Source organism: Danio rerio, chromosome 8, assembly GCF_052040795.2.
Source record: "Danio rerio strain M-AB ecotype USA chromosome 8, GRCz13ab, whole genome shotgun sequence".
In the NCBI taxonomy this organism is placed as follows: Eukaryota; Metazoa; Chordata; class Actinopteri; order Cypriniformes; family Danionidae; genus Danio; species Danio rerio.
Genome location: NC_141028.1, coordinates 40302955 through 40321943, shown reverse-complemented (window position 1 = coordinate 40321943; position 18989 = coordinate 40302955). Strand labels below are relative to the sequence as shown.

Genomic DNA, 18989 nt, shown 5'->3' with positions numbered 1-18989 from the left:
TTGTTATCATCAGTTTAGTGCACTAGAGATCTAATGTTGATACTGTATAGAATCTCTATTGCATCACTTTAGAGTCAGCTCATAGTGCTTTACCTTGTGAATGTTTAGTGCTGTAGTTGTGTGAAGGACATTGAGCACATTTTACATATTAATACTGTATGTATGGTCTTTCGCTATTCGTGGGAGATACGTTCTGAAAATAACACAGCAATATGTAAAATCCGCCAAGTAGTCCACTTTATGTATTTACAATTATTATAGATGTTTTAAAAGGGGATGTTTTAGGCCGGGGCTGTAAAACCCCACATTTTACACATCTCACTCCACACTTTATACACTTTTCTCAGACAGGCATTAACATTTTCACATCTATCTCTCTTGTTTAACACTCTCAAAGTTCAAAACTTCGTAGAAAAACAAGTCAGTATTAGATTAGATTCAACTTTATTGTCATTACACATGTGCAAGTACAAGGCAACGCAATGCATTTTAGGTCTAACCAGCAGTGCAACAGCAGCAAGTGCAGGATACAGGTATAAGTTATAAAGTGCAGTTATTAAAAAACTATGGTGAAATTTACAGATGGATGTACTATCAAAATTATATACAGGTTGTATTAGCTATGAACAGAGATTTACAACAAATGTATATATGTACAGGTTGCTATTAATAATCAGAAGTGTGCAGATAGATAAACATAATTACAAATGTATATGTACAGTGGGTGTGTACATAATTACAAATGTCCATGTGCAGTGGGTATGTACAGTTCAAATGAGTGAATCAGTGCAAATTTTAAATGTGCAAATATTAAATAGTGCAGTGATTGTGAGGAGGATAAGTTAGAGGAGAGTGGGGATGTATTGGGGAGCAAAAGAGTCAGTGAGGGGCAGAGTTCAGAAGGGAGACAGGTCTGGGGAAAAATTGTTCCTCAATCTGCAGGTTTTTGTCCGGGGGAGCCTGAAGCGCCTGCCGGAAAGCAGGAGAGAAAACAGTTTGTGAGCAGGGTGAGAGGTGTCCTTAATAATACTGCGTGCTCAGCGCAGACAGTGTTTCTTCTGGATGTCCTCTATGGCTGGCAGTGTGGTCCCTGTGATGCGTTGGGCAGTTTTCACCACCCACTGCAGTGCCTTACGCTCAGCAACAGAGCAGCTTCCATACCAGACTGTGAAGCTGTTGGTCAGGATGCTTTCTATATTTTAGAATGAAACCAAAAATCAAAACCATTTGATCTTCATTCATTTATTACATAATAAATTCTACATTCCTTTAACATGTTCAACTTTTTGTGTAATGCTTCGCCTGCTCCTTCGCATTTTTGGTGCTACCGCAGGTGCCTTTGGCGGTGCAGAATGTTTCGTCGACATTGTAGGGAGAAAACTTGCAAACATACAGTACAGCACTGCTAGCGATTAAAGATTTATGTAAATTTGGCAAGCTGAATGCATTCTGTACTATACAGGAGACACAACATGGAGGAGATTGACTGTGGCCTACAGTCAATCAGGATGCAGAATTCGCTAATCAGGACGCAGAACACTGCGAAATCTGAGAAACTTCGAGTCTACAAAAAGTGAACCTCAATATAGCGAGGGGTCACTGTATATCAAAGATACAATGGAGATGTCAAGACTTCACAACGTTCAATCAATCAAATGAAATATATATATATATATATATATATATATATATATATATATACCATATCTTTGGCAGTAAAATTCAGGCAATCAAAGCCGCAAATGTGGTTTACTGTAAATTTCATATTTTTTCACAGTGCGGAGAGAAAGATAGAGAAGGGCCCAGGCATATGATTCATAATACAGTCAACATTTGTGAAAGGATTTCTCAGTGAACTGAATTTAGCCACAACAGAGGGTGAAATTCAATACCACACACAGTTGTCATCCAGGACTATAATGGCCGTGAGCAGTCAGAACAACAGGAGAGTTAGTCTAGACCCGAGAGCATAGAGTCTGTAATGCCAGCAGAATCAGAGCAAGTGTGTGCTTCGCTTAAGCTCCCAAGATGCTGAATTACAGGCTCTTCCTTCATCCCGTGAAGATGTGGCTTTTTGTTTATGCCTCCCCTGTAAGTATTGATGTTAGCCCTCTATCTGCTCTCGAGCATTTTATAGAGAGGCGAATTGAAGGAGAGATTGGATGCAGAAGGAATTCTTGTTTAGGTTTTGCTTCAATAAACCAGAGTCAGATGGGTTTGCAGGTTGCAATGGATGCTTACAAGCGGTGCGGGCAGACATGCTATCAGTTAAAGCTCCTTTGCCGCTGTAGGGTAGCATGAGGGGAGCAGATTGCCTGTTCGCTCTGATGCTTTCAGGAATCCAACAAGCGCAAACAAATGCTTTATGCTTTCATTCGACATATGAATGCAGCATGCACACGCAGATGTTCAGCTTCTCTTAATCTACCTGTGCTCAGGCCTTTGTAATTAATCAGGAATCTCTTTTCACTGATAAAGTGAGCAAAGAAAGGATGTTGAGAAATTTCAGAAAATAAATTGTGATATATATTTCTGCATTTCTTTTAGGAAGGTAGACTGGAACTAAATGTAACTTGTAAATTTGTTCAAATTGTTTGCTATTCTGTTAGTTAACAGTTTCTGTATTTAGTAATTCACAAGTGTTTCCGTTTATTTATAGTTGTGAGTTACATTGTGGGATGTTAATCTCTGCTTTGTCGACTTTTGATGCTAAAAATGTATTTGTACAGTTGAACAAAAATACTTTTATTGACATTTTAGTAGTTTGAAATCAAATCATTTATAAGATGTTTCTGTAAAATAACAGAAACTGGACTGGTAGTTGACTATAATACAGTTGTACCATAATACAGTGGTTTCCAAAGTGGGGGTTGCGGGACAATGACAGGGGGTCGCTTGGTGATTTTCAAAAGTCAAACAAATTTGACTTTTTTTTTTCAAGACTTTAGTTTCAAAGCAAAATGAAAATATTAGAAATACTATATTTTATTAACAACAAAGCAATAGTGTCAGATGTCAGTGTGAGGTTATAAAATAAATAAATGGTCACATTTTACAATAAGGTTCATTAGTTAATGTTAATTAATGCATTTACTAACATGAACAAACAATGAACAATGCATTTACTACTGTATTTGTTCATCTTAGTTAACGTTAGTTAATGAAAATACAGTAGTTCATTGTTAGTTCATGTTAACTCACGGTGCATTAACTATTGTTAACAAGCATGGACTTGGATGTTAAGAATGCATTAGTAAATGTTCAATTATGATTAATAAATGCTGTACAAATGTTGTTCATGATTAGGTCATGTTAGTAAATGCATTAACTAATGAACCTTATTGTAAAGTGTTACCAAAATAATAATAAATGACTATAAAAATTATATGGTTGTTAGACTGTTGCATATTTTTGTGTTGTCAATATGCTGAAAAGTTTGAGAACCCCTGCAATAATATACTACATGAACGTAGATGATGTATTGCTTTAAATTATTGAAAATGTTAATAAAAGTCACTTTTTAAAACTTGTCAAGGTTAAAAGTTGTTGGAAAAAAGATCAGCATCCGATGATGCAATTCATAAGCTTAAATAAATTGGTAAAAAATAAAAATAAAAACATAAATCCCAAAATGTGGACAACAGCTAATTTACGGATAGATTTTTGCAGTGTAGTAGTCAGTGGCAGTTCTAGTTTAAACGACACCCTGGGTGAAACCACCCCAAACAAGAATTTTAAATATTAAAATATATATATTCAAAAAAATAATTGTAATAATAATTATTAATAAAAATAAGAATTTTTTAATAATATATTCTAATAAATACATTTAAAAATATTTGTTTTCAATTATTTTTTTACATCATTATTATTATTATTATACAATTATTAGTCTAAATAAATAACATAAATCAATCCTAAATGTAACTGAAAAACAATGTAAAGACACAACTGGACTTTTGCATTAATATGGCTGAAAATGAATGTTATGATGTGTTAGTTACCTAACGGAAATGCCTTTCTGTGCACATGCATCAATTTGTTTTCACCAACGTTGTTTTGATTGCACATAAAGAATAACAAACTTGCGTGTGCAAACACACCAAATCTGAATGTCTTGATTCTGGGATAAGTACTCTAAATGAATACTCTTGCATAAAGTAAATGTTATGTTAAACCTTTTACTAGGGCACTTTTTTTTTTTTTGCACCGTCTACCCATGCCACCCCCAGCTAGATGCCGCCCTGGCCGATCACCAATATTGCCCATGCCTAAATTCGCCACTGGTAGTAGTAGTAAATTATTAAGGGTTATAGAGGATATTTATGGTTTATTCTCATCTGCAAAGTCAGTTAGTTCACTTACTTATTCTATTCACCTATTTATATGCGCATTTTAAAAAAATGCATAAAAATGCTTTGTGGAAATGCCAAGATGTGCATCCATTTCGATAATTATGTGCACAACTGAGTAGGATAAACTTTTTATCTGATATATATATATATATATATATATATATATATACACACACACACACACACACACACACACAGACACAGACACACACACACACACACACCAAACACATACTAAATAAATTCCACCATGTGCATAAAAAAATGTGATGATAAAAATGGTATTAATGGACAAACCAGCAGACCCACTACATTTTTAAATATCTGAAATGTTGTGTTGGTCATTCCAAAATCTCTTAGCCAAAGTGCATCATCGAAGTGGTTCAGTCTTACCTCCTAGAACAGTCTTGAGGGACTGGGTTCTCAAAGAGTGGTCTCATGCCTCCAAAATTCACTGCACGTTCACTGCATTTCAGCTTCGTCTTCTGAGGTGCAAATGTCTTATTATATAAGCAAAATGCCTACAGTGGCTTCTTTTATCACAGCAATTTCCATTTCTATTTGCACCAGTTTATCAGGAACTTTACATCATGGCGAGTTGCATTCCACCCTGTTCTATGACACGGTCAGGAGATCATATGTAAAATAATGCAAATAACCATAGAAATATTGACAGTTTATTTATACTTTTTTTGAGAAACATCTTCCAAATACTTAAAATAAAATGGACTAATGTGTAAATATATTTATTAAAAATATTATTTTTGTGTCTGAGAAGCTGAAAATATGAATTCCACAATATTCAGTCTCCAGCATTAAAGTGGGTCTGGAGAAGCTGAGCATGGACACAGAGGGATCGGATTAAAGAAATGAGCAAACATATCCATGAGTGACAGGGTATTAATGACCTGCCGCAAGAAAACCTTTCCTTTTTTAAAGATTTTCTATGAACACTATTTCACCAGATGACTTAAATAGCTTTATTTAGAAAGAACTGATCATTTTAGATTGATTGGGCTGATTCTGTAGGGAAGTGCATCTGCAAATAATCTAATAAACATATTAAAATTGTATATTAATATAATAAAGAAAAGTTACAACTAAAATAAACAGTGTTTCATCATTTTTGAGTCTATGGGCACTATCATACACCCGGCGCAGTGTGGTGCAAGACGTAGTCTTTTGGTAGTTTCAGCTTGGCGCAAGAGTCGTTTTGAGGCGTTGCGCTATGCTGTTTAAATAGCAAATGCATTGGCGCTCATTTGTGCGCCCATAGGCGTTTTGGACTAAAAAGGAGGCGTTCTGAGGCGCACTGCTGGCGCGTTGCTATTTTGAGAAACTATAATAGATTTTTCATTAGACCAAAACTAACCCGGTCTAAACTCCGGCGCAGAGTTGCTCCTCACTTACACACTGCTTAATACGCACAAGAGAGCAATGGGCAAATATCTTTACATATAAAAAAATGTAAATATTAAGGATATATATAGGATATAATAAGAATAGATATAGGACATAAATATAAAGGATTAAAATGTTACAAAGCATATTATTTTCTAGCCTACATAAATATGAAAAACCACTGCTTTTATGCCTTCTTCATCTCGGGAGGCTTTTTCAGTTCATTCATAACAATTTGCTTTTGTATAATGTTATTATTATTAGCAGTATTATTAATTATATCCATATTTATAATTGTTTTATTAAAAACAAGCTTAAATTTGCCCACCTGTCAGGTTTTAGACCATAAGGGGCACATCATGTGTTTTAGGATATAACTCAGGTTTTTGAACACACTTTGTTAATGTTGTTCATTTATTTGTTTGCTGGAAATTAGAACTGAATTTAGAAATAGTTTTGAAATGAATATTTGCGCTTAACAAACAAAAGTATTTATTTATAGACTAATTGATGTCTGTGCGTAAAGGTTTCCCTATCCAAGAGCGAAAGTGAAAGTAGTTCCATTATCTCTCATTCTCAAGCAGTAGATGCTCTGTTTAACAGTTTTCTGTTAAATAACTGTTAACTGTTTGCTTGTGAAATGCTTATTTTTTTCCACTTAGACTTACTTTTCGTCCTGTAAATAGCGAATGCGCTTATGGCGTGACACAGCTGGCTCTTAAAGAGAATGGGAGATGAGACTCTAATTGGTTTATTCTCAAAACACACCTATAACTCATTAAGAAAATAAACTCAACCCTTTTAGACTATGCGCCACGGCACAAGGCAGATTTCCCGTTCTTAAATTAGCAAAAACGCGTCCTGACACGCCCTGAAAGCGTTTGCGCTCTGCGCATGGACCATCAAAATAGAGCCCTATGACAGTAAAGTTAAAAATAATTAGATACAATTAATTGTTATTAAAGTTACTAACAGTGCAATTATTTATGTCTGAATGCTTTAAAAATCATCATATAATCACAGGCCTCAAAAACGCATGCGATAGATAAATTATAATACTGGATCTACATTTGCAAACTGTAATGAGAGTAGGACACTGACAAGGAAAGTGCAGATCCAAATGCAGATTTATTTATCAGGCATGCAAGGGTCAACACTCAGACAGACAGGTGTATACAAGAAATCCAGAGTCATAGTCATAAAACATACAGATGGTCAAAAGGCAGGCAGCAGACAGGAATAAACAAACAAGCCAAAGCGAGGATCAAACACGGCAAGGTAAAGAAAACATGTCAGAATGTTCACATTGCAGCTAAACAAGACTCAGCAATGATAGTCTCAAAGTGAGCTGTATATATATATATATATATATATATATATATATATATATATATATATATATATACAGTTGAAGTCAGAATTATTAGCCCCCTTTGATTTTTTTTCTTTTCTTTTTACAATATTTTCCAAATGATGTTGAACAGAGCAAGGAAATTTAAACAGTATGTCTGAAAATATTTTTTCTTCTGGAAAAGGTGTTATTTATTTTATTTCGGCTAGAATAAAAGTCGTTTTTATTTTTTTAAACACTATTTTAGGGACAAAATTATTAGCCGTTTTAAGCTTAATTTTCTTTTGATAGTCAACAGAACAAACCATCATTATACAATAACTTGCCTAATCACCGTAACCCGCCTAGTTAACCTAATTAACCTAGTTAAACCTTTAAATATCACTTTAAACTGTATAGAAGTATCTTTAAAAAATATTTAAGAAAATATTATCTACTGTCATCATGGCAAAGATAAAAAAAATCCAATATTAGAAAATGAGTTATTAAAACTATTATGTTCAGAAATGTGTCAAAAGTATTCTCTCCGTTAAACAGAAATTGGGGAAAAAATAAACAAGGGGTCTAATAATTCAGGGCGGCTAATAATTCTGACCTCAACTGTAAGTGTAGTGTGATCAGTCCATGAGCAGCATCAACTGTGTGAATCTAATCAATAGAGACTTGGAGCAGGTGTGTGTGTGTGTTGCATGACAGGACTTGTAGTTCATATGAGACAGGATTGTAGTCCAAGTAAATGTTCTCCAGCGATCCATGAAGGTTAGATCGCTGGTGATCGTGACACAAATCATATGATGTGACTATTGTGAATGTTCACATTGCGATATCCATGCTGAAACAATACAAATAAGTGTATATATGATACAATAAACCCATGGGGTTCAATGAAATGCAGGCTCCTGTGGCTCAAATTTCCAGAACACACTTCCATTCTCTATTCACAACTGACCCAAAAGATCCACACCAAAGGGTGAAAGGAACTTGAGTTTAATTCAATTAAATCTAACTAGACTAGAATACACCCTTAGTTATAAATTGCAATTATTGATCAACACTCTCCTGTCAAAACAATTGAGACCTTCTGAAGCACTAAAGCAATATGCTTGAATTTAGTTTCAGCTAGTGTTGTGGTGTTGTGATTGCTGTGCTGTAAATCATGTCAAAATCATCCGCTACTGAAATTTGATATCCAAATGATCCCCTTTTCTCCCTTGTTTCTTCTATCTGCAGGTAACATCAACGAGTGCAGGCTGAATTATTACTTCTTCCTCCTGGCCGCCATCCAGGGAATCACACTCCTCATCTTCCTCATCGTGTCTGTGAAGTACGACAAACAGAAGCCAAAACCAGCAAGCCATAGAGCGTCTATGAGTAACTCATGACCCCCTTAACTCATCGCCAGCCTTAAACAGTCATACTCTCACCTTCACTCATTCCTCAACCCACAAATCACGTGCCAAACATTTTGTTAATAATGAGGTATGATTTTTAAATATTTGACTCGAAAACTTGAAGTCCCATGCGTTTGCTGGACCTGGCCTTACTATTGACTTTTTTTTTTGGAAGAAAATCTGTCTGAAAACAAGATACAAAATATGTCGTACTGTATGAAATGGCTGGAAATGAGGTTTATTGACTCCATTAGTGGACTTGATAGGTACATTTATTCTCAATTTAGATTTTTTTGACTTCCTTTGTCCACTATACCACAGAATATAGTGGATAATTATATTACACAGTCCACAAATGACACTCTCAAATCGAAAGTGGTTTAGATTTGTTTACTACGGGTTATAACACATCACCAATTTAAATTGAATATTTATTCAGACTTTTTAAGTGATTAATGCTCAGCAAGGTTAGACCACTCCTCTTCAAATGTATTTAAAATTGTATTTTTGAGCATGTCTTGTTTTTGTGCTATTTTTCATTTTACTTCTAAGGTAATTTTGGCACTATTGCACTGTATGGTGCGTTCTTTTGTTACTTCATCAATTCTAATTTATTAATAGATACTAATTGGCTTGTTTTTAAATATTGTTGATGTCTAAAAAGAGACAACTCTTTTGATTGGCTACTCTTTTTCAGATGCACACAAGTAGCCCATACAGAATCATAAGTGAAGCAATTGAGAAACATGCAGTGCAACAGACTTGATGATATATTTTTAAATAGTCAGATCTATAATAATTGTGTCCTTAACAGTTTGATTACATTTGTATTTTCGGTACTAAACCTGTGGCATTACAAGCTTTTCTCACTTTTTAGATGATGTTTTTATCAGGCATTAGATTCCTACTAGCTTGTTTTTAAAGATTTTGATCATAAGTTGTAAGGCCAAGAACGGCATCACTCTTTATAATGCTTACCCTAAAAAAAAAAAAGAAAAAGAAAAAAAAGAATAAAATAAAAGATTTTTGCTGCTTGTTCTTAACTACTTATTTAAAATGAACTGAAACAACACAATTCTAGAGGTTTTTATGGAAAACTGAATTGTTTTATGTCGTTAAATCTGCTTAAATTTGTATAAACAATTAAGTTAACTTAAACGATTTGTGTTGGGACAACATTTAGCATTTTTATAGTGTCTGATGAGCAGTGTTGGGGGTAACATATTACATAATAATATAACGTTTTAAGTAACTAATGAAGTAATGCATTACTTTTAAAAATAAGCAATGTTATTTTTATTACATTTTACCTTGCTTGGCTTTTAAAAATATATATTGCGGAATAAAATTACATTAGGTTAAATTACATACTCGGTGAGAGAGCGTGCTGCGATGGAACAAACAGTTGGCTCACAATCATTATCATCGGGTCTCTTTTTTCAAAGCAGATGAGTCAGTGTACTGTTCTAGTTACTGAATAACTCAGGATATTGATTTAGTTAGAGTCAGAAGGGGTATCCGGCATGTTAAAAAAGTAAGTACTTTGTCTACTGAAGACGCAACTGTTTCATGCCGACTCACTTCCCTTTGGTGAACTGATTCGACCAGTTCACTTAGAAGATCCAGTTAAAAACAAACGATTCATCCGCGAATTGGCTATAATCACTCCAGACACTTAGAAACAGGAGACTTACATTTTTTTGCAATAGAGTCTTGTTTTTTTTTCATCGAAGCAGAGAAGTGGTTCAAGTGTAGATTATAAGTAAAACTCTTGACAACTGCAAGAAACACGACATCGCATACCTCCAGCTTAACAAATAACTGACATTAGTTCACGTTCTCCAAGAAAAACAATTAATTATACTAAATCAAAATTTAGAAAAATTTATCGCTTTTATTGTTGAGGAGATGCAGCCACTATTAAATGTTACTGTAGAAGCAACTAAGTTTTTGTAATATAGTAAGATTTTATTTTATTTTTTTCTTTTGGGAAATGATTTACACCTTTAAGGCCACGTAAAGCAATTTATTTAATATATAAAGCTCATAGATTTATTTTGATTTAGGGAATTTTCTTATTGTCTTACTGTTCATTTTGTTAATAAACATTTTAAAGTTTTAAAGTTTGTTTTTTACTTAATATAAATTATTTAATGTTAGTACTCTTAGGCTTTATTGCAATCTTTATCTTAATGGACAGTGAATTTACTTAACTAATAACACAAAAGTAGCAAATACATTACAGGCTTTCATTAATCTGTTTATACAACATGTATATCTCTGGCCTCAAAAAGTTCTCAAAATATAATTTTCTCCTACATTTTTTTTAAAGAATAAATGAAGGTGTAGGTTATATTCACCTTATTCTTCGCTGACGAGCGGGCGCAGCCATTTGAAGCTTTTTGGCTCAAGACTTCCGGTCTCAATCACTTCCATTTATTTTTAGATATTAAAAACTGCTCGTTTCGCTGTTTGATGTTGCAAACTGATATATCCTTATTATATTATTCTACTTAGACTATATAGTCATGCAAACATTTGTAGAGCAAGACGTTTATTATTCCTAGTCATTTCTCCCATAGGCGACTGAATCGGAAGTTCTAGAACAATCGCGTAATCAGGCGCACTTACGCATATTAGAATAAGGTCAATAGGTGGTTGTTAAATGCAGAGCTCTCGATAAAAAAGGGGAAAAACACCTGTATGTTCTGAAAGAGATAAACCTCAGCCAGGTAAGGTAAAGTAACACAAAAGTAACTCAAAAGTAATATAATGCATTACTTTCTTACTACTTTCTACTTTTTTTAGTTACATTTTTAGGGAAGTAACTCAATATTGTAATTTTAAAAGTAACTTTCCCCAACACTGCTGATGAGTATATCTTCTGAGAAATGATGAATTTTCACGAGTGTTAATATCATAATGCGACAAACCTCAGCTGACGTCTTTACAGCAGGGATATATCTGCAAACTCAAATAAATAGTGTTTCCTCTGGAGCACCTGCGTCTTGTTTGTAATGATTCAGGAGCTTTTTTTAAAGGCTTTTTGATGAACCTTAAAAGCTCTCAATGAGGTTCTGTAGTGAAATCACATTTGCACTAATCTCTTGTATAAATAACACATTTATAATTGAGTATTTAGAGTCATCAATTTTACATGCAGGCTTATGATACATCTTTCATAAAATGTATACCTCAGCTTCATAATGTCATCATGCTGTAGAGAGCGTCTTGCTTGATGTAATATTTATGCAGATTTTGCAACGGCAACCGCTTTGGTGCTCTTTTTGCCAACTAATTAAGTCTGAACTAAGTCTGCTGGCTTCACTGTAACGCAAACTTAACACAATAGTAGTGACTAGAGATGCACCGACTGACTGAAACATTGTATTTTAGTTTTAATCTTAAAGGGGTAGTTCAGACTAAAACGAAAATTGCCTCATCATTTATTCTCCTTTATGTGGTTGTAAGCCTTTATGAGTTTCTTTCTTCTGTGGGACACATTAGAAGACATTAGCCGCATTTCCACTGTCGTGCCTAAAGCGAGCGAGCCAGGTACAGTCGGGTTTCCATAGTCACTTTTTCGGACTGCTGAATACCTTGGGCTAGGCTGGGGTTTCAGGACGCAGTGAAAGCAGAGGCAAAGTTTGCAAGATGGTGTGCCACTGTCATTATGCTAGTTTTCCCATCAGGCATGAGTACATGTGCCAAAAAATAAATATATGAGGAAAAGAAACAACAGCTACTGGTCACTTGAAGATATTCTCTAAAAGACCGTATAGACTAGTGGACTTTTGCTTAAGGTCATCCTTATGTTTCCCCTTTAAATGTAAGGCTGTTGCATGAAATAATATTTAAAGTAGTTTTAATTGAATAAGTGATATGTCTTTGCTGCGTCCTCCTTGATGTTTCAGTAACCCATAATAGTCTTTACACCATGTTAATGACAACTGTCAGTAGCTTTCAGTTGTTGAGAGTTTGTCAAGTTTAAAAGGTGTGTTTGTGCATAAAACATGCGCGTTTAGATGCATGTGTGTGTGTGTGTGTGAGAGAAAGAGACCTGGTGAAAAAGTGCTTGATTCACAGCTCTGTTGTTGCCGTAAGCTAGAGATCTGCACGGGACTAAATTTTGAATCTCGCTCCCGCCAGGTTTTAGTCCAAACCAGACCGCTTCCGCTAATATTTAGTATTTGTTGTCCTGACCCGCCATGTTTTCTATCCGGCGAGCCCAATCCCGCTAAGGGAGCAAAACCGAAAACCCGAAAACCTCCCAGCCATACAGAGTCCAGACAGCCTATAACAAAGCTGTTTTTATAAACACACAAACATATAGACACACAGCACCAAGCAGGTGACACAGACAGCATCATGCTTTCTCATTCACACACATATAGACACACACACACACACAAACACAAACAGCACCAAACTCTTTCTCTCTCATTTACACACACATAGACGGCAACAATCAAGCTAAACACAACATCACGCTCTCTCATTCACACACATACACACGCGTGCTCGCTCGTTCGGGAGTCAGAGGCGATATTGTTAGATCTAAATAAAATAAGCTACAGGCTACTGGAATTATAAAAACTTACAAATATCAGACTTCATTAAAAAACTAATAAAAAAAACAAATATAAAACAAACAGAAACTATAACAAGTTAGGTATACAACACAAATAAATGAAACCGTTTTAAGCCATTTTGAACTTTCTTTTTACAAATCTGAAAAAAATAAAAAGATTCTAGATCATTTTTAAAACCAATAAACAACTGAGGAGTTTTGAAATAATATTTATAAAGTATTTGGATACGATGATATTAATCAAATCATGCAAAAAGAGCATTTTAGGTGAGCAAAACCGTCAGAAACTACCTTTCAATTCCTTTCTGTCATCCAGTCCTGCACTGCTTTACAAACGTATTGAGAAAGACGGCATGTAAAAATGTGTTCTATGTCTTCAAACAAGTGTTTATGTTTTATATGACATGGTAATATTAAATCAGAAGGATAATTAATATTTTAAATGATACTTATGCTTTGGGTTTCCTCTGCGGTACAAATACGTGGTATAGGTGAATTGGGTAAGCTAAATTGGCTTTAGTGTATGTTTGTGAATGTGTGTGTCTGGGTGTTTCCCAGTGATGGGTTGCAGCTGAAAGGGCATTGCTGCGTAAAACATATGCTGGACAAGTTGGCAGTTCATTCCACTGTGGCGACCATTAATAAAGGAACTAAGCCGAAAAAAAAATGAATGAATGAATGAACAGTCGGTCTTCGAGTAAATGAATATAATGAATGAAAACATACAATCCTGTGTGTATAGACAAACATTGTACTGCTGTATAGTAACGTGTCATTTGTTTGTTTTGGTTGTCTCCATTTTAATTGTTTTTTTGATAACATGAAGGTCCTTTGTCTGCCTGATTCCTGCTGAACTAGGCTGGTTGTGACGTTTGATTCGTGGGGCATTCTTTGGTGGGGTTTGCATGCCGCGCTGCGAGTTATTGGCCTGCAAGTGGAAAAGCTACATGATTTCAGTCTTACTGCTCAACCTCCCGGTCCGGCCTGGCCCGATAACAGCCCTGGTTTGCACTGGCCTGACAGTGGAAATGTGGCTATTGTAGAGAATGCTGGTTGCTGGTACCCATTGACTTCCATAGTTAGAAAAGCAAATACAACGAAAGCCAATGGTTGCCAACAAGCAGCAATTTTCAAAATGACTTCTTTTAGGTTCAACCGAAGAAAGAATTTTGGTCCCATTTTAACTATGTACCCGCATTAACTATGTACTTGCATAAAAATAAACAGAATGTACTGACTGTGTTTATAATATTAGGTTATGGGCAGGTTCGGTGGGTAGATTTAACGGGGTAAGGGATGATCAACAATGTAATTAATAACAGAAATGAACTGCAGATGTATTTACATGCATTTATTTAATTAATCAATCATAAACACAATGTTAAAACATGTATTTAGAAAATAAGTACCTTGGAACAAATGATTATTTTCAGCTAGTATATATTGGTTAAGGCCACTTAATATAAAGTGGGACAAGAAACTCAAATAGGTTTTGAACAAGTGAAGAGTGAGTAAATGATGGCTGAATCCTATCCCTTTTCATTGTGAAGGGCTGAATTACTCACTTTTTGACTGTTAGCGTAGTGCTAGTGTTAATAAAATGTATAAATATTAATATTTTGCTAAATATTTAATGATATTTTAATTAAAACTGCAATAGATTTTTAATTCTCAGGACTGATCTGTTATTGTGTGAACACTAGTAAAAGGCATCTGCTTTACAATAATCGCAATAAGCATTAGTTTGAATATAATACAAAGTATTGGTTTTCAAATTTAGCCAGTTTTGTTGTAAATTGAATGATCGCATGTTGTTTTATTCTCTTGAATATGACAGATCAGTGTAATGGCATCAATTCAAGCAACAACATAAGTGAAGCACATCATAATAACTGATCTTTTCTCACTATTGAGTAGTTCCATAAGGAGCAATAACTAAATGAACATCAGAATGTTTAACTCGTATAGAATGACTAATAAGCATATTATCTTATGTAATCTGTCAATCAGTATTTCAACCGTGGAAGCTTACATAGCTTGTAAAATTTACCTCACAGAAGCCTTTCATTAAAAATATCAATAATCTTCATATCTGTAATACTTGACTGTAAAAACAGCTGCATGTTGCTATTTATGTGAACTGTATTACAAATTCATTATCCTCTCCTGAAATGACAGATTCTTTCTTTTGGTGAACATAAAATATATTTTAAAATATGTTGGAAAATAATTTTTTTTTAAAAATCACTGACATCAGCGAAGACTTTTCTCTTAAACCTGAAGTCAATGTGTTCAGCAGAAGAATTCAGTTTCCCTCTAGTTGTTTGATTTAATTGGCAGTGATGATCTGTTTGTGTATATTATTAGCCCCCTTGAATTATTTGCCTGTTTATTTTTCCCTCCAATTTCTGTTTAACAGAGAGAAGATAACACATTTTTTATCATGATAGTTTTAATAACTCATCTCTAATAACTGATTTATTTTATCTTTGCCATGATAACAGTAAATAATATCTGACTAGATATTTTTCAAGACACTTCAATACAGCTTAAAGTGACATTTAAAGGCTTAACTAGGTTAATTAGGTTAACTTGGCAGGTTAGGGTAATTAGGCACGTTATTGTATAATGATGGTTTGTTCTGTAAACTATCGAAAAAAATAGCTTGAAGGGGCTAATAATTTTGACCCTAAAATGAAAAAGCTTTTATTTTGACCAAAATTAAACAAATAAGACTTTCTCCAGAAGAAAAAAAAACCAGACATTCTGTGAAAATTTCCTTGCTCTTTCCTTTTCTTACATCATTTGGGAAATATATTAAAAGGAAAAACAGATCAATGGGGGGTTAACATATATGAAGACCTCAGACGCAAAAACCTTTAAATGCAGTCTGAAATTTTCTTCTAAAATGAGCATTTTTACCACGCTCCTGTATGTAGGTTCAGAATTGTTCACCTTTTATGGCAAAAATAAGTTCTTTTTATGGTCTTTAGAGGGAAAAAACTCAACATAAAACACTTTAGGCTGAGAAAAATGCTTGTTTCTTATATAAATTTCAGATGGCACTAAACTCTTCATACAATATATATATATATATATATATATATATATATATATATATATATATATATATATAACACATATGTGTATATATATATATATATATATATATATATATATATATATATATATATATATATATATATATATATATATTAATATATATATATATATACACACACGCACACACACACACACACACACATACATACATATACATACACACTACTGGTCAAAAAATAAATATATAAAATAAATATTTTAAAAAAAGCTTCTCTTGCTCACCAAGGCTGCATTTATTGAATCAAAAATACAGTACAAATTGTGAAATGTTACAGCACTATAAAATAACTGTTCAAAAGTAGTTTGTAAATTAATTTCGTAACTTATTCCATGCAGTGATTTTTAAGATGTATTTTCAGCTTTATTACTTCATTAGTCACATGATCCTTCAGAAATCACTCAAATATTAAATATTATTATTTTTATTAAAGTAATTGTAAATAAAAGCAATATTGACTGGAGAAATAATTTGATGTGAAACTGCATACATTAAAAAAGCAGTTATTTAAACGTTTAATCAATATTTAACAATGTTTTACATTTATTAAATGGCGCCTTGATGAACAGAAAAAAATCTTACAAAAGAAAAAGAAAACTGACCCTAAACTTAAGTGTGTGTGTATGTGTGAATATATATATATATATATATATATATATATATATATATATATATATATATATATATATATATATATATATATATATATATATATATATATCCAGCAAACTTAAAAAGACAAGTAAATGTTATTACAGTTAGATATAAAAGTGCATTGTGTGCATTTTTTGTACTGTTTTAATTTGAGGTTGATTTTAAAATAAATCTCAGTACTTGCATTTGTCATTAAACTTATTTTTAATTTAATGTTTTTCTTATTAATGTTACAGTAAATTATTGAAAAACATCAATTAATCAATCTCCCCCATAATCAAGTCCTGAATTTTCAACTTCACACTAGAAATGTAATTTAGGTGCATCACTAGTAACAACACTGCGTTATGTTCCTATGCTGGTCCTTTCTTTTGTGATTTCACACACTGATAGTTCCTGCTGTTTGGCTTGTATTTGTCAGCAGTTCTTACACCCCGTGCCTTTAAAGCCAAAGTTGCTCCACATGACTTTTTATTTTTGTTCTCAATCTTTACATAATCCTTTTGAATGTGTTTAGACAGACAGTTTTGACGGCAGTGTGAAAGTCAATTAACAGTTGGAGGAAAATGCTTCGTTCAATTGAACTGGCCATATATGAATATGATTTTAAAGTGCTTCAAATATGTAAATGAATTCCCCCACAGTCTGTCATCATATAATTACACAGTCCCTGAAACATGTTTGAGTGTGTGCAGTGAAAACCTACATGTGGTTTGATGTTTTTTTTCATGATTTGGTTCATGTAAATGAAGTCGTTTCTTTGTTGTTCAATAAAATAAAATGACCTTTTGAGAAAGCAAGTTCATTACAGTTCCCTCATTTTCCTTCTCAAGTGTCAAACTTGCGACGTCTCCGGCTGAATTGCATTTGTCTGATTTGATCAGGTGAGTGTTTGAAATCAGGACATCATCGCTCTTCACCCACAGCAGATCCAGGCTGACGAGTCATTCGCTGAGAGTGTGGCTGTCAGTGAAGCTGTTTGAACTCGCGCTTCTTTCTCTTCCTCTCACTCTGACTCAGACTATTGACACAGCCTATATATTTCTACCGCCTCCATCATTTTCTTTTTTTTTTTTTTTACAGTGCTATGCTCTATTTAAATAAAGCAGAAGCTGAAGGTGTAAGCAGTGTATATGAATAATGTGACAGATGTTTTATGCGAGTCTGTTAAAAAGTCTAAGGTCAGTGCTCTTGTCTTTTAAAAGATATGGCTTGTTAAACAGGTCGTGATCGAGGCTTATTTTCAAAACTGCACACATCTATTTTCTATTTAATTGACAAGATCCTTTTTAGCTCGGATTGAATTCCAGAGCTCTTACTGTTGCTGTATTCAACACTAAGGTCTGAAGAATTAATTTAATCCACATTTTTACTTACAAATGAAAGCGATGGGGACATTTTAACGTGGAGTATATGAAAATAAATGTTTGCTATAATGGTTGAACTGGAGTAATGATTGCAAACAAAAACAAAACAAAAAAAGCATAAACTACAAATACATTTTTCAACTTTTTAGCTTCTCTAGGTTTTTTTTCCTTTTTTAATGTGTATTTAATATTTTTTATAACATATATATTTGGGTGAACTAGTTTTTGGACTGTTATGCTAAGTTATTTTGTTAGATAAGCTCCAGATTTGACTTCAGTACTGATTATACGAATGTATATGCACAAATATAACATTGTTTAGCTTCCTATTAAACCATAAATTGAACAATTTTAAAATTAATTTGTGAGGGGTGTACCTGTATATGCTGAGAACTGTAGATAATAATAGAATAATTATTATAGACAGACTCTCATAGCTGTTCTCCAGTGTTCTTCAGAGAAGTGTCCACTGGTGTCCTCATGAGTTTCCTTCTGCCTGTTGTGTGTCCATTACCTGAAAAAGAAGCACCTGCCGCAAACAAGACATCTAACTATCTATGCCCACCTCCACCCCCTTCCTCTTGGAAGGACATCTATTTATCAATCCATTCATTCATCCATACATCCATCCATACGTCCATCCGGCCATCCATCAATCCATCCATCCATCCAAGAAATACCTAACCTGCCCATAAGCTTCTCGTCACTGCTGAGGTGAGATTCCCATTTCTCCAATAATATAAGCAATAAGCAAAGTG

The 18989-nt window shown here is 33.8% G+C and overlaps 1 protein-coding gene across 1 annotated transcript in view; it reads left to right on the top strand.

Moving 5' to 3' along the window:
• slc15a4 (solute carrier family 15 member 4) overlaps positions 1 to 9525 on the top strand; it is a 148258-nt gene extending 138733 nt beyond the window's left edge. The window contains 1 exon segment of the mRNA NM_001320529.2: positions 8338 to 9525. Coding sequence (NP_001307458.1) covers positions 8338 to 8489 — 152 coding nt within the window. The 3' untranslated portion in view covers positions 8490 to 9525.
• Positions 9526 to 18989: the final 9464 nt, after the last annotated feature.